The 26,316-nt window shown below is 43.8% G+C and overlaps 1 protein-coding gene across 2 annotated transcripts in view; it reads right to left on the reverse strand.

Annotated features, from left to right (window-relative positions):
- Window positions 1-26,316, reverse strand: part of map2k5 (mitogen-activated protein kinase kinase 5) — a 40,406-nt gene that overhangs the window by 5,863 nt on the left and 8,227 nt on the right. For both annotated transcript variants that reach the window (XM_076019875.1, XM_076019868.1), the window contains 14 exons: window positions 24,825-24,889; window positions 19,271-19,310; window positions 19,089-19,157; window positions 18,722-18,803; window positions 18,003-18,064; window positions 16,440-16,488; window positions 16,280-16,353; window positions 15,085-15,135; window positions 14,916-14,987; window positions 13,757-13,786; window positions 9,718-9,744; window positions 9,322-9,354; window positions 5,096-5,157; window positions 3,820-3,865 (listed from right to left, as the gene is read on the reverse strand). In XM_076019875.1, coding sequence (XP_075875990.1) covers window positions 3,820-3,865; window positions 5,096-5,157; window positions 9,322-9,354; window positions 9,718-9,744; window positions 13,757-13,786; window positions 14,916-14,987; window positions 15,085-15,135; window positions 16,280-16,353; window positions 16,440-16,488; window positions 18,003-18,064; window positions 18,722-18,803; window positions 19,089-19,157; window positions 19,271-19,310; window positions 24,825-24,889 — 762 coding nt within the window. The remainder of the gene's footprint in view (window positions 1-3,819; window positions 3,866-5,095; window positions 5,158-9,321; window positions 9,355-9,717; window positions 9,745-13,756; window positions 13,787-14,915; window positions 14,988-15,084; window positions 15,136-16,279; window positions 16,354-16,439; window positions 16,489-18,002; window positions 18,065-18,721; window positions 18,804-19,088; window positions 19,158-19,270; window positions 19,311-24,824; window positions 24,890-26,316) is intronic.

Raw genomic sequence — 26,316 nt, forward strand, 5'->3', positions numbered from 1 at the left:
AAACATTTAAATTCCAAAAGCGGAAATTCTTTTGTGGGACTTACCACTTAAATGACAAAAATGAAGTAGACCCCAGTGCCGTGCACATCACTGTAAGTGTGAATGGAGTTTATGTCGCTGAAGACCCAAGGGTGACAAGTGAAAACATTTGGCAGCAAAGGTGCTGACAGAAAAGTTTAGTGATGTAGAGACACCAGTGGATTTGACACAAGTCTGTGAGGGGACCACAGGAAACCCTAAAATGCTTTTTGCACATACAGAGGTGTGCACCGCCTGACAGATTCTTACTGAAGCTGCTACCAAAGATTAAGTCAAGACATGTGACGTGAGCAAAAAGAGAGAGGCAAAGTTTTAGTAAAAAAGATTAATGGTGAAATGGAAGAATGCGCAGATTTGGTAATATGGACATATTTTAAAACGGAAAGTAAAAGACACGCAGCTAATAGAGACAACAACTAAAGAAGCTACTGAAATGCAGCTACTGAAACGAGTCGAGCAGTGTGAGGTGGTAAAATCGCAATGCTTATTGTGTTTAACTATATTAGGGTATTTAAAAACAGATTTTTGAAAATAAATAATTAAACAAACAGTGATGGGGGTGTTGGTAGCGTCAGGGGATGGAACTTTCTGCTTCTGATTGTGTTATTGTTTGTGTGTTTAAACTAGATGAGGGGGACAGTCGACGACAGGAGGGGTCCCTTTGTGGAGAAGCCGAGGGGCTCATCTGGTACGTCCGGGCGGAGGGAGGGGGGGGGAGGTGGTGGAGGGGGGGGGGGGGCGCAATGAAATTTGTGTTTGTGTGTCTTTGAATAGAGAGGCAGAATGGGACGGCCGCATTGACAAGGGTGCTAAAAGGCTGCGTGAAGGCTGCTGACTGGGGAATGGAGCGGTGTGGGGTTTTGATGGGGGGAGGTGGGTGGGGGCAGGTGGTAGTGGTAGTGGTGATGGTGGTGGGGGGTTAAATTGTCCAATGTCAAATTTCAATCAAAGAAAATAAGGGAGCGGCTTCAACACTCTTAGACTTTGATGAGCAAAAACGGGCCAGAGACCAACAGAAATATCCTTTCTGCAAACTCATTAACACAAAGCAACAAGCACAAAAATACTTAAAACACAGCTCTGCCTGTCTACTTCTAAAATCCTTCGTGCTATATTAAAGGGTAGCTGCATGACCCTCAAAAATCCACCTAAAAAACCCCTAAGAAATAATCCTCACACGGGTCACCAGTATGTGTGACATGTGCAACTAATGTCCTGGGAGCCGGCCAATGGAAAGTCTCCTGGACAGGACGTCATGATCTTATGATGACAGGATTGGGTGTCCGCAATGAAAGATGCATTAGCGGAGAGACGAATGCGCTCACTTTCATCTCCGTCGGCAGACGCTTCCAAAATGTGTCGGGGGAAGAAAATATGATGAGAGTGTGCAGCTAAATAGAGCTATATGTCTGTGAATGCATCAGAGCAGCTGCAACCACCAAGCAGCACGCCAAGCAGACCAAAACCAAAACAACATTTGGTCTGATGGGCGATTTGAACTACATTTATTCAAGTTTATAGCCCAATATTGGGAGTTTAAATGAAAATCCATTAAAAAAAAAAAAAAAACACACACATACAAGTAAACAAATTCAAGCATTTAGATACGACAACATTCTCAAGGGGTGTGATTTGTGCTACTCCTTTCCATGAGGCAGCTATGTGACTGACAGGACTAGACAGGACAGCACTTCGGATGCCCTTTTTGGTGGTTTGTGAGGTTTTATGTGGCATAAAAAAAAGGCCCAAGAAAATACTTTGTCTCTCACTGTGTTCCTTTGATGGGAAAAATTCTGAAAACTGTATTGGACCAAGTATAAATAGTACGAGCCAAGCATCCAGTGAAAGTAGTTATGGTATACTACTGTTTAAAGCTTCAGGGACAGGGGCCATAAAGAGCCGCCATGCAATTGACAACAGCACTATAAAGAACATCTAATAGGATAAAATCCCACAGATATTGACAATAAAAAGCTGCACTAGTGATTAGAAAACCACACGCTGAAACCTGATGAGTAACAGAGGGCTTCTGGGTGACCTTGCGTGGTCGTAAAACAACATTTCGACGCCGCCGTGAAATCTCCCACATCACATTTCAGCAGAATCGAGTCGCGCGGAGAGAAAAACGGGAGCAAATGGCGGGACATTCTCCGCAGCGACGGGAGAACAAAAGAAGAAAGCCGCGGCTGGGTGCATTAACATACAGATGGAATAGGTAAAGAGTTTTAATGTACTCGGGAGGCTGGAGGTAAAGAGAGAGGATGGGGCGGGGAGACAATCAGCGGCCTGGTGCGGCAGAGGCAGGCATCCATGACCTTATATCTCAGCTCATCCTCGAGCAGGGAGACATAAAGAGTAAGGAAAGGCCAAAAAATATATGAGAAAGACAGTCGGCGGTAGAGAAAAAAACAGGAGTAGAAAATAAAAAGAAATATGGATATAATGTAAAATGATTTCAATGAAGGTGGAGAGGTTGCAGATTAGAGATCTGGAGAAAAATAGGCAATAGGCAAGTGGAAAAGACAGGGACCTGCGGAAAAATGCACCATATTATACTCTTAACATTCTAGGATTTAGTATATTTGAAGTGGCGCTCGATTCCTTACAGCAACTTCCTCCAGTGAGTGAACGAGGGAGAGGGGAAAAGTAGCCGCGCTTGGAGGTTTCCTCAGGAGTAACACCTTCCCCTCCCCTCCCCCCCCCCGACCCATTGCAGTGAATTGTCAATAATCGTTCCCTTCGCTCCCTCTGTGGGGTGTGAGACTGAGAACATCAAATCTGTCATCGGCTCTGCATTCACACCCCAACTGCCGACACAACAGCACCGTAAGCTGGCGTCGTCTCGGCGGAGCCGGCGTGTCGCTGTCCGCGGTCCTGACGCAGGAGCCAGAGCATGTCGCAGCTCTTAAAAGGCAGTTTGTGCAAACTGCTCCGGCCTTGCGGGCAAATGCAGGCGCAGTCGCCCGAGCAGTGACAAGGTGAGCCGTAACTTTGCTATGCAAACAAGTGAAGAAATAAAAATACATATATATGTATGTATAATCATGTATACATACATATATGCATACATATACATTTACATATGTACATGTATCTGCCCTGTCTGATTCTCCAATCGATGCCAATGTTTACCCGGAAAAATAAATTTCAATCAAAAAATAAAAAACATCAGATATTGGAGATAAGTTGAATAAATCATTTGAAAAAACATATTCAGAAACTAGTAGAATAAAATGATAAGTTTGCAGTTCAAAGCTGCACAGCTATCAAAAAAACAAAACAAAAAACTATATAAAAAGTTTTTTTTTTTTTTTTACTGTTGCTTTGAACATTCAAAACACTGTTATTAGGTTTCTTTTGTGTTTGATTTCTTCAACCTTTCATTTGGCTTTAAAACAGTATTTTTGTAAACTGTATTTATTATTTGATGGTTGTTTGTCCAGAAACAAAACTTTGAGCTTGGTTTCAATTTAAATTTGACAAATGATGGTTGAGGAGGTTTCAATCCCCCATCAAGGTTTCCTCACTAACCTCTCTGACATCTTATATTGGTAATAAAAAAGTTCATTAGTTAAAAAAAAAATTAAAATAACTAAAAAAGAAAATACTCTTGTTCTAAGACAGTAATAGCAGCTTCGAGGGTCCTTGACCCAAAAACACCCCAATCACTGCAAATTCAATTGCATACCCAGAAATTGTTTAATTGAATTTTTCTTTTGGGAAAAATGGAATATTGTCTCTCAGTGGTCCTTGGAACTCGTCAATGCAAGTTTAACTTACCATGAGGTTATTCGGGGCAGGCCTCTCTTTCGGTTGCCGCCGCATGCTAAAAAAAAAATATAGATAGATGGATGAAAAGCAGTCGATATTCACACGGCAGCAGAATAATTTTCACTTACTAATTAATATTCAAAAGGTGACTTCACTCCAAAGAAGCTGACAGTGAGGGTCGCCACCAGACAGGACAATTATCTTCGATAGAATAGTTTAATTAATATTTCTACAACCACTGATTCAAAGTGTAGCTGCTAAAAAACAGGACTGGGGATTATTAAAGAGGACCGTGGGGGGTGGGGGGTGCGGGGGGGTCAATTTCCCCCAGATGTCCTTATATTCAATGTCCTTCAACTCACAACACTGAAGGCACACTGCAGTAGTTATTAACCTGCAGGTTCCATAAACTTTGGCACGTTCACAAAACATGAAAGGCATTTACTCTGCATTTATACGTACAGACGAATCAGTTTAACAGTTCAGATCATCATCACTTGAGGAAGAATTACTTTACAGTTTACGCTTTGTGTCCAGGCCGACACGCTGACTGATGCCCTTTGGGATTGGAGCATCTTAATTCAAAGAAACTACCTGCTTAGAGGGAAGTGTGGCACCTCTGTTTTTACACTGTTTACCTAATGACTTACATTAGGTATGTTATTTAAGCAGAGGGCATTCTGGCCCATATTGCTGTATCAGGACTACGCGTAGCTGTAAATCTGCAGCAGCTATATAAAACTGGCCTTGGAGGAGGCCGGGCGGGCTACAAGGACCCCAGTGTGTCCTGAGAGAAAAGGATCCATGTTTGAGTAAATAAAGCTGGCATTGGGGATACACAACAGCTGGTACATCCAACTGGGCACACGCACTGGGTGTGTCTGTAGCTATTTGTTAAGGTTACCAAAGGCTAATGAATCCGAGGCAAGTGCAGGGTAAACACTGTCTTTGTCCCGCCGCAGTGGGTAAACCGTCCTTCCTTTTTTATTCAAAATCAGCAGCAGTGGAAATTATAGCGCCGGCTATTAAAAAACCTCAAGGCTTTAGTGCAGTGCACACAGGTAAATGCACTTATCCATTATAGAGTCGGCTCATCAGCAACAATTTAGTCATTCAGTCGTTTGAAATGCAGTCTGTGGTCTTTGCTATGTTTAACCATCCCGGCGCAATAGAGGCAATACAGGAATAATTCCCCAGGATAATTCAAGTCTATCCAAGTGCACAGATTCTCAAATTACACGACAAACAAAGTCTGGTAGGATAATAATGAGAAGAACTGACTCACCACTGTGTGATGAAGTGAACAAATTTCTCACTGAACTGGCCAACAGGAAGCACTGGAGGATCCTGGTAAGAAAAACAACAAAGGGGGGAGGGGAAAAAAAGTTTTTAAATTTGGAATAAAGTGCCTTAAGGATCAAACTACTTGACTGTGAAAGAGGCTGGAAGGTGGTTAATATCAGGTAGATCTTCAATGGAGTCAAACAGACACAATTTCCACACTGATAGAACAAGACAACATTATTTGAGCATGAGGTGTATTGGCCAAAGATTCATTCACTTCATCAAAAATGTAATAAAATAAGCAGCAGTGTGACGTATTGGTGTGTCAGACAGGCTAAATGTTGCCACGGCCCCCTGAACTCTGTCATGTAGAACCTCTGTTTCAGCCTCCCTCACCTCATTAGTCAACAACCCTGAACGCAGGCTCCTCGCACAGAGGCTTAGTATTTGGAATCCGCATTCTTCAGAAGGAATGAGGAGATATAACAGTGTGATCTGCCACTGTGTCATTATTGGCGTGACTAAATATAACACCTGTGTAAAAAGCAAAAAGGGATCTGCTCTGCTGTGGCAGTTGATGTTGGTGACTCCCTGGAGTAGGCGCTTTGGGGCTGGTGTACAATTCTATTTATCAAAATAGCGCAAAGACCCAGTCTAGTGTTAAATTACTATTAATACAATTTCTACTCCCTTCTGCAAGGTAATAAATGTTTGTACTTTGGCACAATTTCATAAAAATACAGAAAGACAGTGACAGACAAAGGAAGAGGAAACAATTATCCTAACTATTAGATTAAAAAAAAAAAAGATTACATTTGATTGCATCAAAACTTAATGGTGCCAAACCTTAATATAGAGTGATGGGCCTATCAGCTGTTTGTCCATTGTGCACACAGTATTTTAAGCAAAACGATGCAACGGTCCGAATATACACATACTCTTTCTGTATAAATAGGAAATTCTAATTGCTTTTATAATATGAGGTGCTACCTACAGATTGCAACACTCAGTCTTTACAAACAGGCCTTTGGAAGTAATTTGCCTGAGTTCAAATCGCCTTTTGACAAATTGTCTGATGTCTTACACAAGTGGTAATAAAAATGACAAATAATACTGTAACATTTTTTTTTCCCCTAGAGCCGATGGATTCCACGTGAGAGAAGTGGCCCTGTTTTGTTCGTCACAACTGACATTTCCACATCTGCTGCACTGCTGGGACTTTGTGAGGAAAAAACCCTCTTCTAAACGTTCAGGGGACGTAAAGAACCTCGTGTGTCTACAGCGAATGCCTGTGAGATGCCTGAATTGGTTACAAGCGGTATAATTAAAGCAGATTAAAAGATGACCAGCAAAATGAATAGCGGGTCAGGATCCTGAGAGATTTCAAAACGACACAGCGGTGACATCCAGTGATATGAGCAGAAGAGAGAGAGAGAGAAAAAAAAAAAAAACAACCCTGGGTGTTTATTCAAATGCGGGGAATTAAACCTCTTTAAATTTGAAGCCCTGCTGTGCCATTAAAAACACCTCTGGGCAGTGTTCGCCATTCCTTAATGCTCCGATCGGCAGGCTCCCCGCAAAGCATGATGCATGAACCCATTTAAATTAACAAAGGAATGGGCTCTCCTCTAATCTCGCTGCACTTCACAGCGCTGCCGCCGCTCGGATGAGCAATATATCATAGCACGCGCACGTGCAAACGCGCGCGCGCGCACACACAGGCATGTACAAACAAAATGCCCTTGAGCGCCGCACACCACAAGCCGGAGTGTACACTCCATTTAGAAGGAGAGCAGCAAATAATTTGCTGCCGCTGTAGTGCATAACACACGCTCTGAGCCCCGGTTTTTACCGCCGATCCTGCTCATTTACGTCGTCGTCTCGCGCGCGCATGCGCCCTTTTCCTCCGCCGGCCGCGTTTATGCATGTATTCACGTCTCCAGCGGACAGGAACAAGCGCAGCAGCGGCAGCTTTGATGTGGCAGCAGGCGGCGCGCACAAAAGGCACGCGGGCAGGCTGATGAAAGTGGCTCGTCTGCGTGAATTATTCCAGCGCCTGTCAACCGCGCATCACGACGAGACGGAACACACACAACGCTACGAGGGTACGAGTAAATATACATGTCATTGCCGCGGAGCAATTATTAGGCAGAATTAGATCAGTAATTACAGGCTTGGAAATAAAGTGGGAGTTCTTTATTAGTGAAGCCGCTTGCTATTCAGCGAATGGGAGGAGGGGGCGAGAGGAGCATTAATGAGGGTGGACAGTGAACAGATGGGAAGACGACTGCAGAGAAGTTCTGGCGGGAGACAGCGGCTCCATCAAGCGGCGTGTATTTCTAGTCGATGCTGCCAACAAATAGCATTTCAAGGGAGCATTTGCTCATTTCGTGACAGTGCAGGTTCACCATGGATATGTAAAAGAAAAAAAGGGGGCAATTTTAACCAACCTGTGCTGGTGTCCTCAGTACAGTTTCTTTATGTCATAACACCACTGCCAGCAAGCGGATCATCTCAATATATTGATATTTTTCTAAAATGAAGCTATAATACACGTTTTTTTCATCAAACTTAACTAAATAACTGCTATTTATAGGATATTCAGAATCATTTGAGACCCAGTACAAGTTATATGTGAGTTTACTGTGAATGATAAAGATTGAAATCAAACAGCTTCCGCTGTCTGCTTAGTGAATGAGTGTTTACTTCAACGAGGGCAGGCTGGGTGCTGCAATCTAACCAGAAACCTTGAAATAAAATCAGATATTAAAGCCATTTGAAAATTGCGATAATATGGCTGCAAAAAATCAAAAAGACAGACACATTATTGGAAAGTAAAAAAAACCCAAAGATTTTAGGTTGATAACTGTAAAATAACTGCCAATGCAAAGGGGTCACGGTGTATTAGCTGTGAGCTCAAGAATCTGGAAACACTTGTGAAATTTCTTTGTGTATTTTATCCTGCACTTCAGGTCTCTACTCTTGTGGACTCCCCAACCTTTATTTTCTCTCAGACTCGCTCCTTCCTTTCAGGAAGTGCTCAATTGTCTCTTTAAAGGAGGACGACTGCGGCTGGAAACAGCCAGACTGACCTGGGATAACAGAGTGCTCTCTCACCTTGGGTACAAATACAGCATAAAGTGCATGAAAAATTGTTTGACTGATGAATCCATCTAAACACTAATGAACACTTTGGCCACGGCCAATCCATTACAACCAAAAGCTTTTAATTATTCATTATGGGCAATCTATAGTCAGTTGAGGACAAGTGATGTGATGTTTAATGTGGGTTGGGGGAGAACTACTTTGGCCTAAAGGCATTGGTATTTTTTTGTTTTTTTTATGTTTTGTGAAGATTCAAATAACTGCTGTAAGTTTGTTTCAAGCTGTACAAGGTAAAACTAGTGCAGCAACGCCCCAAGTGGGGAGCCTCTTACTGTTATTGTTGGATTCAGTTGGGATACATAACAAGATAAAGAATAGAGCAACATTTAAAGACTTCCACAAGAGGAACGTCTGTGTTCAGGACAACGTTCAGCTTGAAAAGCACTAAAATGCCAAATGCAAACACTCTTGTAGTTCAAGCACACCTACTGCAGATGACACCGGTGAAAATATACTAAATGAATTACTTTTGCATCTCCTTGCATTGGATCAGCTACAGAACGCAGTTTATAGTATTTTCACTGTGGTTGGTGCACACAATACTCCGTTGATGAAATTCATTTAGATTCATATTTTTGTGCATAAAATTGAAGTGATTTGATTTATGAATTATTTTAGAACTGCTGCATTATCTTGCTATTGCTTTTAACACATGTGTGTTGTGTGCATAATATATTGTAAAAAAAAAAAAAGAAAATCATCTGAGGCGACTTTTGTTTTTAATATGGAGACACTTGCCCAGAAACATAGTGAGTTAATTCGCAGATAAGCCTTTTTTTGTGTGTGATTTGGCTCTGGATCAGAATCTACGACTGTGTTGCTGCTGCTGCTGCTGAGAGCAGGTGAGTGTGTGTCTGGGTGGGTGTGCGCGTGTGTGTCTGTGTGTGAGTGGGGGAGGTGGGGGCATACATGTACTTCCCTAAGGCAGTTGCATAGGGTGAGGGTTGAGTGAGTGGGGAACAAAGCCGCCTGAGTGGTTTGCTTCATTAAGAAACAAAATATAAGCTTTCCGGGCCATTAGGGCTGACTTTAGATGCAAAAGCACATAAGACGACGACTCACCTCATCAACGATGCATTGCAGTAACTGGAGAGGCTGGAAGAGGAAAAAGAAATGTGAGAAGATGAAAAAAAAAAAAAAATGTGTTCGCCTACATGGAATTTCTTGGCAATAGGAAAAATCAATGGCGTGATACCCAAAAAAAGGTATCAACTAAAATTAATCCGATGCAGCGAGCCCAGGCAAAGCCGTCCCTCAGCCTCTCAATGTTTCTATTATTCCATAATAGCACCTAATGCAATACCAGCTGTTAAAGCATGATCTAATATTTCATGGCAAAAACACAATTTGAGTGTGTGTGCACTCAAATTGTTTCTTTTTTTCAAATGGAGTCAAGCAAGAGCGCCGTGTGGGGGACCTCAATTTTCCTTCCTCCTATTCTAATGCAATAAAACTTACCATTAAAGATCCTTGGTTTTTCTGAATCTGTAGGGCAGAGAGAGAGAGAGAGAGAGAGAGAGAGAGGGGGAGAAAGAAGGGGATATGTAATTAGCGCATCATAATCAAGATGATGCACTTGGACACATTATGATCACTGGGAGAAAATTATCGCTTTTCCTGTTGGCAATTTGTGAGCATGCGTTAACACCATTTACATAATGAAAACACACAAATGTTAATGGTCTCGTTCTCATTTGTGTTGAAATGGGGACACAAGATCCAGGAGCGGATTTTCAGTCGCGGCAGCGCTTTATTTCTGCCCTCCAGGTTAACTCAATGTGGCGGCATGTTGAATATTTGCTGTGAACACTAAGAGCAAGATTTGTATTTAGCAAGTTCAATGCATCAGTTTGGCATGGGGGGGGGGCACGATGAGGACGAACTCGAACCTGGTGAAGTACCGGGTTTTTAATTTTAAACTGGGCGAAATGGGCAAAGAACACTAAATAAGATATTGAAAACCAAACTCACCATGAGCTCAACTCCGACTCCAGCCTTTAATCCCCATAAAACTCTTACACAGATCTCCAGGTCACTGTTCTTTTTACAGCTTCCTGCTAAAATGGCTAGCTTTTAGCTAAAACTGATGCTTTGGTATCAGAGGGTAGAAAAAACAAAGATTTGGAGTACTGTCACAAACTTAGGAGAGGCTACCAGATGTCATTTTTTTTTATTATTGGATATGAGGAAAAGAAACAAACAAAAGAAAAAAGTGTACTTTTCTCATTTCTGGAAACTATAGACTCATTATTTTTAGAGTTCTTCATAATGCAGGGCCTTGAAAGCACAGTGCCAGTGCAAAAGAACCAGTGCAAGAACTTTTTAATTGACGGATCAAAAACTGAATCTGCAAGCGGGTCTTTCGAGAGCATGGAGGTGAATAAATAAAAAAGCTTCAACGTTTCCAATTTAAAGCCCCCGAGGACTGAATTCATCAGGACAAATAGACAGAATTTATTAAAAGCCTAAATTTAAAACTTCACCACTTTGACTAAATGGATATAAGGCCTGAGCTAAATGTCGAACGCTGGTAAATAAATTGCTCATTTCGCCGGGTCTCTGACAGTACTTTGGAACACTTATTGATTTGCTCAATTAAACACAGCTTTTCTCTCCCACCCAAATGCCAAGAGACTCCTAAAATGCTTCTATATCCAGTTTTGCCTGATTCAGACGCATTAGAGGCATCTTATGGAAAAGTAATTTGCTCAGAAATAATTACTAGGACCGAGCTGCTTGCTGCTCCAGGAGTTGAGGCTGCAGGGTGAGAAGCCAACAGTAGCTCTGAGTGATCGCTCTTCTTGTTCTACTTCAGTTGACCTCATATCACAGAGGTTCGTCTTCACCCTCTAAGCAAAGTCCCTCACTGGAGGAAGCCGAAGGGCTCAAATCCAGATGAGAACGTTTAGATTTCCAACATTTCAGCATAAAAATGTCACATCTCGTAGTCTGGATCTAACAAGTGGTTTCTGTGAGGATGTCAAATTCCTCTTGAAAATCAAAAAGTTGATTTTACATGTATTAATGCAATATTGCAGTCTATGTGATAATGTGACAAATAAACCAGAGAACTTTTGAGAATTTTTCATGTATTATTTCATGTATTCATAAGAATACCGTTCTCAATTCCAGCTTGAGTAGATAAGAGAGGCTTCCAGTGCTGTTGAGGAAACTGGGAGAAATTGCTGGCTGGAGGTCTCATCAGGTTATTGGCGTCAAGAGCTTGTCGGAAATACTGTTCACAACTTACAGACAACAGAGAGCGTTTCCGTCCCATTTGATTTAAGGGAGGAAAAACAGAAACAACAACAGAATGCTCTTCACCGCTTCTGATGAACAGAAAGATGAGACAACGAATGACACAATGTCTCATTGTACAAGCGCTGAGCCAAAGCCCCCCTCCCCTCCCTCGACAATAACAAATCAATCAGAAGCAACAGTGCTGGCGGCTGTATACACATCCCATCAGCTCTGGTGTCTTCAAAGACTTTCGGAGCGAGCCAACTAAAACTCCATTAACTCCCGACAAAGGGCGCAAATGGATGCTGACATGCGGAGTGGGATTAAAGAGGCCATCTCTAATCACGGCAGACGTCAAGCGACGGTGCCACACACACACACACGGAGTAAAAATAACAAGAGACAATAAACAAAGCAAAACCAAACCGACTACGAAAAAAGAAGGCCCGCTTTGAGTGAACAAAGGGACCCCGAACAATGATTACATTAGCTTCCCAAAAGTGCAAAATCCTGAAATCATTTCAGACGACTTAACCTCCGTTCCTCCACGAAGTCTCGAGTGAAAATTAAGACGCCTGCCTGCCTCCCTCCCTCCCTCGCCCACTCCGCCTCTGCTCTCTCTGCCAGCGTCAAGTCTGCGCTCGACTGTTCTCTGCGAAGTGTAGCAGGGGGTTCGGCAACAGACAGCTGTGCCGGCGTCTGCACAAAATGACAGTTTGGGCCCGAGGACTTTGGCTGGCTGCGCCTGACGAGCTGGATCCGAGCGCTCTCGCCACACCACTCTGCTCCAGCCCGCAGGTGAACTGTCTGCACCGCCATATGGAAGTTGGGCAGACCGGAAAAGGAAAAAATAAATAAATAATAAAAAAAAAAAAAGGTACGCCGCGGGAAGAGAGAAGAGCGTCTCCGAAATTCCGCCGGCCGTCGTTGGCGCGAAGGAGGCGAGAGTTAACCACCGTTTTATCAAAACCAAAGCGCCTGCTCGCGGCGTATTGCGCCGAGACACGGTGAAAATCGACATCGATAAGGACGCCAAAACTACACCTCAATCAAAACTTTGTATGCTTCCAGTGTGACACGCAAAGGAACCCACAGGCTGTCCTGGAGACCAGTGGTAAGAGTGAAAATACACAGCATATGTCCTAATGCCCACTTCCAGATCTTTATTCGTCCTGATCCGGACTCCAGTGGAGCGAGCTTGCTCGGATTTATCCCACAAAAGCAGAAGACGGCTTATGGTTGCGGGGGTTCTGCTGAATTTTCCGCATTTTTTGAAGGCAGCTGTGAGTCTGGAAGTGTTTTTATTAACCTGATTAACCTGGGAAGATCAGCGTCACTGAGGGCTCCATGTCCCTTTTGACATCATTAGGTTTTAGCACAAACTGACACGTTAGAAAACGCTGGTGAAGTGAATTTTGCTTGATATAGGACCTTAAAGGTGAAATAACAGTTAAATTACTATTACTTAGAGGGATTGTTAGAGTCAGTTTTGCCCTTTAATTTCATGGTAACCCAGAAGTATCGTTTCCTGGAAGACCAATTGAAGGAATTCAGATATATGGCTCATCCTTTTGCCATAGTGTTGTCGAGTAAAAAAGAAGGTCAATTCAACTGAGGCACTCCACATTAAATAGAAATTATGTCTGCAGTTAATTTACAAATGTGACAATAGTGCACCCCCCAAATAAATCAAAAAAGACACCCCAAAAAGTTGAGTTTTGGTGTGTTTCACAAAATTCCATTCCACCGCACTGTGGGGAACAAATCTTCAAGGCTAATTTTCCAAAAGGCAAGGTAACCTGAGGTAACCAGGTTTAGATTGCTTAGCTTGGGATTAGAGAGATAAACCCATCTTAAAGGACTAATTAAGACTTGATGGGATTTAGAAGTCACTTCTGTGGCCGGCAATTACATTTGAGTAAAACAGCTTAAAGTAATGAGGGGAAAACATATGAACCCTGAAGTCAACGTCTAGGAAAAAAAAAAAAATAGAAGAATCTGGAAAGTCATATGGACAGGGAATTATACATCTGGGTCAACAGATTCTCTGTCTCCATCCATCTTCCCCTCATGTAGCAGCCAAATTTAGCTCAGCGTTTGGCAGAATGTACATTTTACAACAATTAAGACACCTTTTTGACACTTAAACACCAAGTCAGAAGCATAAGAAAAACTCTTCAATACTTCCATATTGGTGTTTCATTTGATTACAATATTATTTAAATTTTAATGTGACCTGGCAACCAGAAGAACTCACCTGAGGATACGGGAACATACCGAGCGCCAACTATAAAGAGAACAAAGGATAGAGAAATTATGAGAACTTCTGGATTTTCTTAGGTTAGTACAGACATACTTTGAATAATTAGAAAAGAAAAAAACAGGTGAGTCAGACTGGTCTGGATAACATGTATTAATCTGAGGAAACACCAACTGGTGTGTCTAAAGAATAAGCACTCCCTCCCTAAAGGATTTAGGACTGTCGCATTGATGTGTATGTACAGAGACGCGTCGCTATTTCCACCATTTAAATGAAGTGGAGATTGGAAGCGGGCACGGATGAGAGGAAAAGCTGCTGAAGCATGTGGCAGTGGAGGCTTTCTGTCTTTGAGGTGAGCTTAGTGCCCACCTGCTGATACCACTTCCTCATCATCAAAAAAAAAAACATCAGCTATTAGTTAATAACCCCCCCTCCGCCATAAACCCCTGTGGCGAACAAAATGGAGGGGACAGAGAGGAGGAGGAGGAGGAGACGAAGGCGGAGGAAGAGGAGGAGACAGAATGCGCACGTGTGTCATTTTGTCTTGGGCGAGGTGGGTTGGCAGCGTGTGACATTTGCCAACTCACTCCTCGAGGAGAGTGGGCATCTCTCATCCCGGTCAAGGGCAGCTTATTGGCAACGTTAGGTTATTAAAATGTCAAAACGCTCGCCGTCTCTCCTTGAGCGTAAATAGAACAAGCAGCGGGCAGATCGATGCGGGCGGAGTGGGACGGCTGCACGCCCATTTCATTTAGCTTAATGCACAAAGCCAAAAGCTGGACTAAAGAGATGCTGACCAGAGGGGACCGCCACTGTAAAAACTCCCGTCGACAAAGATCATATCGACGGCTTTGACGCCGGCTCCGTCCCGCGGAACACATCCGTTACCGGCACAATTATAATGATATTAAACTTTATTGACAAACAAAGGCGAGTCATTTATTACGCTGCCGAGGGTGAGACGCCGACAGAAACAAATGGCTAATCAATAATGTCAATGGTGGGGGACAAGTGAGCAGGGAGATGCGGGAGTGACATTAAAAGGTAATCTGGGAAAAGCAGGTTGTCAATCCAACACTCCATCGACTCCCATGTTAGTCACGAGCGCAGGTGCGAATTTCAGGGAATTAAGAGCAATAACATGCAAAAGGACAACCTCCATGAAGGAGATTCCCACACTCCACACGTCTGCATGGATGCCATACTGCTCTCCGGATATCCTTTCCGGCTGTTGGGAAACAAAAAAGGGCACAAATGAAAATTTGTTCACATGCTACAAAAATGGTTTGTGTCATTAACTGAGTCAACTAATTCTAATCACTCACCGCCATGTATGCGTTTGTTCCCACGTACGTTTTGGCAATGGAATTAACCAACTGGAAACAAGGAAAATGAGGAAATGATGATGCCGGATCACAACACAAACTGATATGACTGCACAAAAACCGCAACCTGTTTAAATAATGAGTTTCATGGCAGGTCAGGGTGATATTTTGGACTGATTTAAAGTCACACACATAGGGGGCGGAGCAAGGCAGGGAGACATTAGCGGCAGTGTGTGTGTGTGTTGACAATGGCACATGCCATCAATGACAGGACTGTGATAATGAGTGTCTGCTCCCTCATGGCTTCTGACTGCGTGTGGGATAGCCTCCACTGTGTGGGGAGGAGGGACAGAGTCAATTGTGAAGCAGTGGAACAAACAGGCAGCATAGAGTTTAAAAGAAAGAGGATGTGCACGAGCTGCGCGTGGTGCACGCATCACATGTAAAATTCACCTTGTGGATCCTGAGGGAGCGAAGGTTCAAAATGAATAACAACTCACGACAGAGGGGCCCGTATGCTTGTGTGAGGAAGTGGATGTGAAGCCCTCACAATGATAGCAATACCAACGTGTGTGTGTGTGTGTGTGTGTGTGTGTGTGTGTGTGTGTGTGTGTGTGTGTGACAGAGTACTCAGGGTTGATGTTTTGGGGTTCACTGAAGGTCTGTCCCAGATGATTATGTTACACACACAAGGCCAAAACAGCAATCACACACACACACACACACACACACACACACACACACACACACACACACACACACACACACACACACACACACACACACACACACACACACACACACACACACACACGGCCATTGTCCTCCACCCACGCTCTCCCACATTTACTAAATACATATCAATGAGGCTCGGCTGCTATGTGTGAATGCACGTGCGCGTGTGAGTGAGTGAGTGAGTGAGTGTGTGTGTGCGTGTATGTGTGTGCGTGCGTGCTCATAATTATTACAAGTGATTTTTTCTGCAGCTGCAGAACAATAGCAGTGGGGGGCAGTTCATATGGCGGGAAACCCCTCGGGACAAGTTGAAAATGAAAAGCAGTGATTGACAGGTTGACCACACACACACACACACACACACACACACACACACACACACAATGACACTCTTGTGTTTGGTTTTCCTTCTTCCTCGCCGTTTCTCAATGTCACACTCGCGCAAACAAAATCAGCGCACCTGCGTGCTGACGCCAAAGTCGCACAGCTTGACTTGTCCCCGGGTGTTCACCAGCATGTTGGACGGCTTGACATCTGCGCAGACAAACGGCTCAATGGAAGTGCAGCGTCAGCGCGTCGCGTCTTCGCAGACGCACACAGGCAGGCACTGACTTACTCACCCCGATGGAGAATTTTGAGGCTCCAAAGATAAGTCAGGCCTTTGACGACCTACAGAGGAGCAAACATTTGAGTGAGTGAGGTGGATGACGGAGGGGGAACTTAGTTGGAGGAGCAACTTCAATTCACTCTTAAATGTCTGTGAATTCTGCTTCCAGTGGAGACGAGTCCAAAACTCATCGGTGTGATTTGTGACTGTTCAGACTACAAAAGAGCCATCCAGTTTCAATCTGGATGCGCTAAAAATCAGGTTCTGGCTGGCAGTCTAAACGCGGCCATAGCAATTTCATTTTGCATGTCGAAATTTAAACTTACTTTCACGCCTTTGCTTTTCACTGCGGGCTGCATTGGCGCAGCCCCCAGTGATTAATTATTTAAAAAACCAGCCAGAGCTCCATAACGCAGCGTTGGGCAGCACTTTGTAGGGTTGGCATCAATTTCGCATTGCAGCAGTTTTTGTTCACAATTTTACCACAGCAACACCGGAACGTGCTGCAGAAGAATCGGCGGTGGGTCTAAAACTGGAGTGTGCAATCAATTTGCAAGCACAAGACAAGCGATGGACGACAACAACAGATGCGACAGCTCCACTGGACGAGACAAACCCACACCCGGGAGGATAAAACCTTTCATTTTCCCTCATTTCCTTTTTTTCTTTTTTAAATTCTCCACGTCTGACATTTCAGCCAAAGAAACTATTCTGATTGTGCCCACGTCTGCTCCCGTCACCCGTCCCCCGATGCGCAAAAACCCTTTGAGTGGAATCAAAGGCACAGAAAGACTTTCTGAAGTCCGGCTGCCTCTAAAGGCGGAGACGTGAGAGCAACAAGCGCAGCCTCGCTCGCACACCTCCCGGCTGCTTTGCCTTCTGATAATTAACCACCGTGACAGCGCAGAGGAGGTGAAGCTGCGAATTGGAATTAACACCGACTAAATAGATGTCACTGCCTGCTTACAGGCAAACAGAGACGACGTTAATAAGTGTTGTAAAGATACATGTTTTAATCAACATCAAGGCCACTTCTATCAAGATGCTGGTTTCAACCGAGGCTGGGTGTGTGTGTGTGTGAGAGAGAGAGGGCTAGAGAGAGAGAGAGAGAGAGAGGGAGAGAGAGAGAGAGAGAGAGAGAGAGAGGATAAAGGCAGGATGACACTGACTTTAACCTTAATTTCTTTTTTGCTAAAGCAGCTAATTAAAAAAAATTACACCAGCGCTATTTTATCTTACTGAATTATTGAATTACATTTGTCTGGTGGTGATGAGCTGAACGTTACATGCAGCGGACGAGAATATGGTTAAACTATGTTTACTGGAGCAGCGTGATAGTAGCCCGTTTAAATGTAGTTACATCACTGGCCATGATTGCGTATCCGTCACTACTTGCAGAGCGTACGTTTTTTTGTTTTGTTTTGTCGCACTGAAGCGTACGGTGGCCGACAAGGGCCAAACACAATGCAACTGCCTAATGTGCCTTAGTTGGTGAAAACAGCTGTAAGCGTGGAAACGATGCAAATTCACAAACACAAGTCAGAGTACAAAAAGAGGATTGTGGTGTAAAACTTACCGCCACTGCAATCCTCCCCAGGACGTGCTCCGGGATTTTCTTGAACACATCCAGTGAACCACCTGCCAAAATTTTAAAAGTGATTTGCTACCATTTCTGGAAACACGCAAGCCTCTAAAAAAAACAGATTTAGACTTGACTTGTATTTTACCGTCACAATAGCAATTTGCTTAAGCTGTTTTTGACACAAGCGCAATCAAGTGCCTCGAACTGTCTGCTTTTAAACATCCACAAATCATACGAAAGGCATCCATCCCCTAAATCATCAAAACAAATGAAAACACATTTTTCCCAAACACAGTGTGCACGCACTGCTGTAACCAAGGGCTGTGTCTGAAAACAAAGTTTTCAGAAAGTTCCGAGCGTTTAGAGGTGAGACGGACCGAGGCGACAAGCCGGCAAATGTGTGAAACATGGGAATGACTGCATGGACACGCACTGGGGCAACACGCAAATCCAAAGACAAAAAAAAAAAAATCTGTGCACGTACAGAGACCTGCGCACAGATGCACTCAAGTCAACGTTGATCACACCCTTGTAGCTTTTAGCGCATAGGCATGCTAAGCAGCTCGCAGCCACTAGATCTTTTTTTTTTTTTTTAGGTGGGGGTGGGAGTGCAGAAGTGTAAATGGCTACAAGGTGGAGAGACAAGGTTCCCCAAAGTCTTCCCAAAACACAAGCAACGGAGAAGCACGTGATGGGGTGCAGGGAGAACTCACCGTCCATGAACTCTGTGCATATCGAGATGCGGTTCTCCACAAAAAAGGCACCGAAGAAAGTGATGATGTACGGCGAGTCGCACTGCAATCAAGACAGGAGGCAGTGTGAGCACAACAGGACCGATATGTCGTAAAGAGTGTCGGAATGAATCGACCTTTTTACCACTTGAATGACAAAGCCATTTAGTGACAAGGAACTGATTATATTTTATCTGTTTAATAGTGGAAGAATACACTCCCGGTCAATCAACTGGTCGAGCTTCTTTCATTTTCAAATTTTTCTTGCTTTCATTTAGTTGAAAACATAATAGATGTGATTGAAACAGCCAGTGAATAAAGTAGAAACGCTGCCGAGGTGACCACTGACCTTGTAGAGGATTTCTAACTCTGACATGATCTGCTTCTGCAGTTCCACCGTGATATCCAGCGGAATGACCTGCGTGTTGGCAATTGCAAAGGAAGAGGATCAGGTCACCAACTGGCAGTGATGTGGACAAGACGGACAGTTATTTAAAAACAAAAAACAAAAGACAAAAGACATTTTCTCACCTTCACCGCCAGTACCCGCCTGCCAAGAAGGTGATAGGCTCTGGAGGGAGAGGGCAGATATCAAGAAACGACAGAGGTTCAGACGAAAGGTTTGATAAACGGGCCAACATGTTCCAATGCACAATCTTGTTCGATTTTTTTTTGTCCAGATTTCATCCCGAAAAATGCAGCACATCCAATGCAATCCAATCATTAATCATTAAAGTAATTAAAATTAATTACAGTAAAACTGAGCGAGCTTCCACCCAAAACCAGGTAAAGAAGCCAATGCCTACGTCGCTCCAGACAAAGGAGTTTTGAGTTGCAAGTAAAGTAGCCCTCGCAGACTGCCCTCGTAATAATTTAATTATCCAAGTCCTCAGTGACAAACCTCGGCTTTAGTTACGGCCCTTGAAGGTTAGTTTACGGCACCGCTGATAATACCCGGGGACCTCTGAACATTTAATCCTGCAGGAATGAATACTGGCCGGCAGCTGCCTGCTGCTGCTGCCTGCTGCTGCTGCCTGCTGCTGCCGGGCCGGGCCGAGGGCAGCGCACGTCACGCAGTCTGGTCAGCTCGCCAACAGCCTCGGTGAACGTGATACTGGACGCTCGCCTGTCAGCCGTCCGTCCGCAGACTGTGTGTACGGCGCAAGGTGTGATTAATGCGTCTTGGATTGGACTATCACCTTGCTCTCTGGCCAGACACCCGAAAAAAAGGGGCCCGCACCTTTAATTAATCATAGCGAGGCAAGAATGGACCTCGCCTGGTATGTCTGAGCAAAAAAAAAAACAAACAAAAAAACCCCACGACTTGATAAGATAAATTTGGTTGCTGGCATCTCCAGTTCGTGCTTAGGGAGCTTCGGAGCAGGACGTATCGTGATGTGATGGTACAAATCAGGCATGGGCAAACTACGGCCCGGGGGCCATATGCGGCCCGTTAAACTTTCTAATCCTGCCCGCCGAACTTGAAGAAATTGTAACAATGATAACATAATAATAAGTCATAAAAAAGCTGCATTTAATCCATTTTTTCAGTATTTTAAGAGTCATTTCAATACAGAGCTAAATACCGTGGGGGCTTCAAAGACATATTTTGTTGTAACCCTTGTTCATTTCCAATTGACATTAAAGCACATGTTTTCTACATATCCCATCATATAATTTTTCCTCCTATGAGGTGGCTCGCCAAAGCACCGCATCCACCTGCTGCTGCTCCGCCCCACTGTGTCACATTCAACAACCCCCTGTGGCCCCACCAGTCAAAAAGTTTGCCCACCTCTGGTTTAAATGATATTTTGTGAAAAAAGAATGAAAAAAAAGTTTCTTAAAGACAAACACACAAAGACCATTTTAAATATTTTAAGTCAGTTGTATCATTTGCATTTGTGGGGGGGGATTTTTTTCAAGATTTTGTATCTCAATATTTTTGATTTTGGGCAACTCTTGACTTTTCATTAAAAAAAACTTAAAAAAAAAAACCGTCATTAAACCAGTCTGACAGACAAGGTTTCATTTGATGTCTTGGAGCTTCTTTAAGCTTCGATCAATGTTGGTTAAGGATGACCGTTCGCTCCTAATTAACATCAAGATGCTAAATGAGGCAGGTCTGCAGGGTTAGACGTGTTAAATACTGTCTGGGAAGTTTCAACGTGCAGGGCAACTCAAGAAGGAATTAAACAAATTCTGCTCGGCACTGCATGGAAGAACTAGACGTGGACACGCTGGAAGTCAAACATACTAAAACCATGACAGTCGTGACATTAACTTTAAGGCCGAGGACAAGCCGACGTTCAAAAAAACAAAAAAAAAACAAAATGTAAACCACAACTCGGCTACTAAAGAGACGCTGTGACTACAGCTAGTTTAAGGCTTAATTCTCCGGCTGTCCTTGACCACCTCAGGGCCGAGTGTCCCCGTATGAGTTACTATGACAGGGCGGTGACAGCAGGAGACGTGGGGACAAGGTTACCCAGCCAATCCCCCGCCACTTCCCCCTGATCTGACCCCAGTAAACGTGCCCCGTCGCCTGGATCTTATTTACACTCCAGCTCGCGCTGTAATAAAAGCTCCATCATGCAGTATTCATAGGGCCTCTCTCCGTGTCTCCGAAGTCGGCCGGACCGGCCTGCAGATCAGGGCTAACGTGGTACTTTTATACCGACACATGGACAACGGGGCTGCCGTCTCACTCAGCCAGACTCTCTTTCACCCGACGCTGCCGTCATGAGTCTCAAGTCAGACGCGGGCAGATAGAAACCTGAACACACACGTGCAAATAATGTACATGCAGACACAATAGGGGTGGATGTCTGTCCAGAACAATTAACTGTATCAGCACTTTAACTTCCAAGGAAAAAAAAATATGTTTTTGCTGTTTGTCTTGCTCATTTTTGTTTTCCTTTTTTTTTTTTTAATACTTCAAAATTCCTTAATTTTTTACTTTGCAGATGATGAGCACTATTAAGCACATCATGACTTCTGTAAGCTTTAATTCCAGCTGGATCACTAAGAGTTCCACCCGGAACCGGACTCGTCCATCTCGCCAAACTCCGACTGATAAATGCACCAAGGTTTTTTCCTTGATTCCAGGACCAATCAGCTTCACCTCAGTTGAGAAACCAGGAAGTGAATGCTACAAGCTCTTCAAACAACACTCTGATGAGAGTGTAATAGTCAAGTTGCCATAAGCTAAAAAATATCAATGTAGTGAGAAGAGCTGATCTAACCATTACTTACAAGTGTAGTTAGTTAGTAGTTAGTCGTACAATCATTGGCTGAAAGTCAACACTGCTGTATAAAGAGGCATCGCTTTCTAGGTAACATCAAACTGTTTAATCAATGCTATAATATTCTAACATCTAATCAACCATTACCAGTTGATTATAGCGACTTTAAGAAAAGAAACAACTTGTTAAATGAAGGCTTTAATGTCAGGCAACTACAAAACCATAAAAGGGACTCTGGTCATAATATAAAATGTTATAAAAAGGGGATTAAAAAAAGAAGGGCGTTTCCATTAATTATCCAAATATATATGATAATCCTTAAAATATACTCAAGTTATTGACTCGACCAACAGGAATTGTCCATGTGTCCTTGCTATTGTACGTCTAAGCCGTTGACTCCGCTAAATTGGTCGACACGATGGAGCCCTGAGAGTGTGTGTAATAAAAAAAAAATAAATAAAAAAATAGAGGAGAAGAAGGCTGACACTGACGGATGGCCGGGTCAAGCCGTGGCTTTGGAGAGCTGAGGTGTTGGTAACATCCAATTGAGTCTAAATGGTTCCAGGTTATAAATGGGCTGAGGGGTTAAGGGGTGGAGAGTGGAAGTGCTTCACACATGTGATAAGCCTAATATAAGCTGGAGCGCAGGGAAGACGCTGCGGAGGGCAGAGGATTGTTTTAAAGCGGCAGGACAAGGAGGTCCCGTCCGGGTCACTGACGAGTGCTTTCAAAAATTAATTAGACGGAGACAGCAGGGCATGTGCCTTTCAGCTGGCAAGGAGAATTTTCCATGTGTGCACAAATAAAGAGAGAGCCGCACGCCTGGTGGTGTCTTGCTTGAAAATATAAAAATTCTGGTAAATATGCAGTCAATAATTCCCTGCTGAAAACAAACAACTGTTACTTGTATTCTCTTAATTAGCATTTTAAATCCAATTTAATAACATTTAAGACAGTGTGTTTGTATCGATCGAGCCCTGCGATGAACTGGCGACTTGTCCAGGGTGTCCCCTGCCTTCGCCCTAAGACAGCTGGGATAGGCTCCAGCAGACCCCCGTGACCCTGAATAGGAATGAGCGGGTATAGAAGATGAATGAATGAATGAATGTTTGTATCGACTCGTATTCGCTCGCAGTGACAGAGTGGTCCAACTCTACAATTTCCTTCCACCCCAACGCACTTTGGGCCTCACGGATGCCGGCATTGCCTGGTTAAGAGTTCAATTCAGACTGGAATGAATCCAAATCACTGAGCCGGTTCACACTGTTGGGTTGGAGGATGGGTGCAGCAAGGCAGAGTCGACGGCTGATGTCAACTCAACAGGAAGAGGAACCCAAAGGCTAAGACCAATGGCAGCCTGGTTCTTTTTTATGGACCTAAAAGGCCTTTGAAACACCTTCAATCAATCAATCAATCAATCAATCAAAATTGCTGTGAGAAAATAAAAAATCCCCCAGTAGCTGTCGCTGTGCAGTTGAGTCGCTGGAAAAATAATAACATAAGATTTGTTGTTAAAAGAGAAGAACACATTTGCTTTTTACAATAACGTACAATAAAGATACATTTTTAAAGGCCCTATTTCATATTCAATGTCAGATTCTATTATTTTGTCCAGTGGGGCAACTTCTCTGTGACCAATTATCCAGAAACTCTACAGAACTCCAGAAAACAAACAAATGTGTGGCACTCAGCTAACAGCCTCCTGCAAAACAAGCAGGTTTTTAAACTTACTGCTAAATCTCAAGCCGCTTTACACCTTCCATGACCGCCCGAATGGGGGAGTTAATTATCACTGAGGCATCACAGTCATTTGTGACATCACAAAGGGCTGATTCCCAGAACTCTTCAAGGGCACACTTGCTGAAAAGTGCAAGCGTCACAATAAATGAACGGCTGAGTTGACTCAGTGTGGATGGTTGAGTGAAAGGTCAGAGGCGAACAGAAGAGGACACTGGTAAAGGAGGGACCTTTCGAAACTTACAAGTGAGATCGTCGGATTGTTTTTCTCCCGGGCCGCTCGAAGTGAAAGCGATGCTGGGATTGTGTTCCTAGCCTTGAGAGTGTGTTCGCCTTTCATTTCTGGAGATTGACTCTTGGCCCGGGTGAAATTATATCAAGTCATAAAAAAGGTGCCTGAGAAACAAGAGGTGGTGGGGGGGAGGGGCTGCTTTGTGGATTTGCTAGATACAAATTTACGCGTTTATTTATTTATTTATTTATTTATTTTTGCGAGGGGATTGGGTAAAGGCAGACCACTCCGTCAACTCAAGGTCAGTCTGAGCAGTGATCAATACTTCAATCTCAATAAAAGAGCTCAATAGGTTGGATTGATGGGAAAGAGGTAACACAAAGTGGGGGGAAAAATATATATCTATATAGACGGACCAACACAAATGCCAACCTTGTCATAACGCCAGCGGAGCGGTAATACATGTGTCCCGCTGAAGAGGATGGAGCTGTTCCGCGGTGGCAGCTCATATTCCGTAGCGCAGACGGATTAAGCCGACTGCTCTCATACCTTACAGCCACCCCCCCGCCCCAAAATCAATACCATACACACGTTTGCAACCTTCAAAGCAGCATAAATAAATGCAGGTATAGACACAAAGCAGTCTGACTGATGTCGCACCAAACGCTCGGAGATGAATGGGCAGATCATAGAGAGCACAACACTGGCGCAACTGAATTAGCCACTCTGTGACGCCGACCGAAGCCGGGAAGCACTTTTTCTGTTCCTTTCAGCTTTTCATTTTAGTGTCTGTATGGAAATATTGTGGCGAGGTGTCGAAGGCATTGTTTTCGTATTGTGGCAGCACTTGAACGTGAGGCTAAAAAACACTTACTTGTAAACTGTGCCACCGTTTCCCTGGCCGAGCTGCTCCTGATAGTGGATATCCTGGGCATTAATCTGCCAAAAACACACATTTTAAGAACTTTATTTAGGTCCACGTATGTACAAAGTGCAATAAGGACACAAATACTAATGTAGTGCAAATAAATCGTTGGGAGCCAATCGGATGCATTTGTGCTCGCGAAACTGTGAAACTGTTAATGTATACATACAATCAGGAGGCAACACTGTGATACCACATCCACTCTGTGGTTGCAAAAAGCAGCGTCTTCTCCATGCTAAGCGGCTACCAATGATAGCAGATATTGAGCGATACCTTTTTAGCTGTTTAGCCTTTCTCTTAGAGGTACCAATCATCTGAAGGCCTCGGACGACTAGTTTGTGCACATGACCTAACCTACCAAATATAAAAATTGTAAAAGTTTACAAGTAAACACGCACGCACCCACGGATGCCAATTTATGTGACAACGGCCTGCGAAAAAAAAAAAAAACAGTGAACGAGAGAAGAAAAGCAAGAGTGGGGAAGACCGAGTGGAGAAGACGGGACTGTACTGTCGCCGCAGGCTATAAACCAGGCGGCCGCTCAGGTCACGCCAAGTTCAGCGACATCAGGAGAGAAAACGGGAGGCGGCGGATCAATACAACATTTGCCGTCCAATTTATAAAGCGACACTGTTGCAAAGCTTTAGTGAGGAGTGATTGATGTGGAGTTTATTGACAATTTGTTTGCCGTGACATCCCACTCCTCCTTAATTTCCCCGGCAAAACCTGTCGGTGCAATGTCATGCATTTGCCAGCAATGTGGATGTACTTTATTTCTAGTACCAATTAAATTTTCCTAGAAGGTCAAGGAATTTTCTCTTGACAGATCACAGGCCTGAGTAAGTAAAAGGCCCATTTTGTACCTCTTTCCAGAACTTTCTTTACCATCCTTTGCAGTAGTCTTGCTTAATTACCTTTTTTTTTTTCTTTTTCTTTTTTTTAAACAAAAAAAAACAACTTCTCTTTAGTTTCCAGAAATTTCCGCTAGCCTTAACTCATGGCTGATCTTGGTCTTACGGGACGAGGTTCGAAAAGGTTTGTTGTTTATTACTTTTTCCTTGCTTGCTTTGGTTTCGAGTTGCTGTCACAAACGTACATTTTGGCACGACAGCCAACCCAACTTACTCCATGTGCAACACACATGCGTTGTCATCATGAGCCGAACGCCCCCACCCCCGCCCTGCTAAATTGCACTAAATTGGTGAGGTAACATGTGAGGGCGGGGGCGAGGGAGCTGAGGGAATGATCAGAAATGGATGAGAGGATGGAGGAGGGCGAGAACAGCTCTATTAGTTAACTGTGTTACTGCAGTGAACCTGAGAAGCTGCGAGTTTAATTGTCTTTCCGACACGCTCGCAGCCCTCTGAGTGTGCGCGAGCGTGTGTGTGTGTGTGTGTGCTTGTGTGGAACAGAAATGGAGACGGTGAGAGGAGGAGCGTG

Source organism: Nelusetta ayraudi, unplaced genomic scaffold (genome assembly GCF_046127955.1).
Source record: "Nelusetta ayraudi isolate G7.1 ecotype Tasmania unplaced genomic scaffold, CSIRO-AGI_Nayr_v1 ptg000002l, whole genome shotgun sequence".
NCBI lineage: Eukaryota > Metazoa > Chordata > Actinopteri > Tetraodontiformes > Monacanthidae > Nelusetta > Nelusetta ayraudi.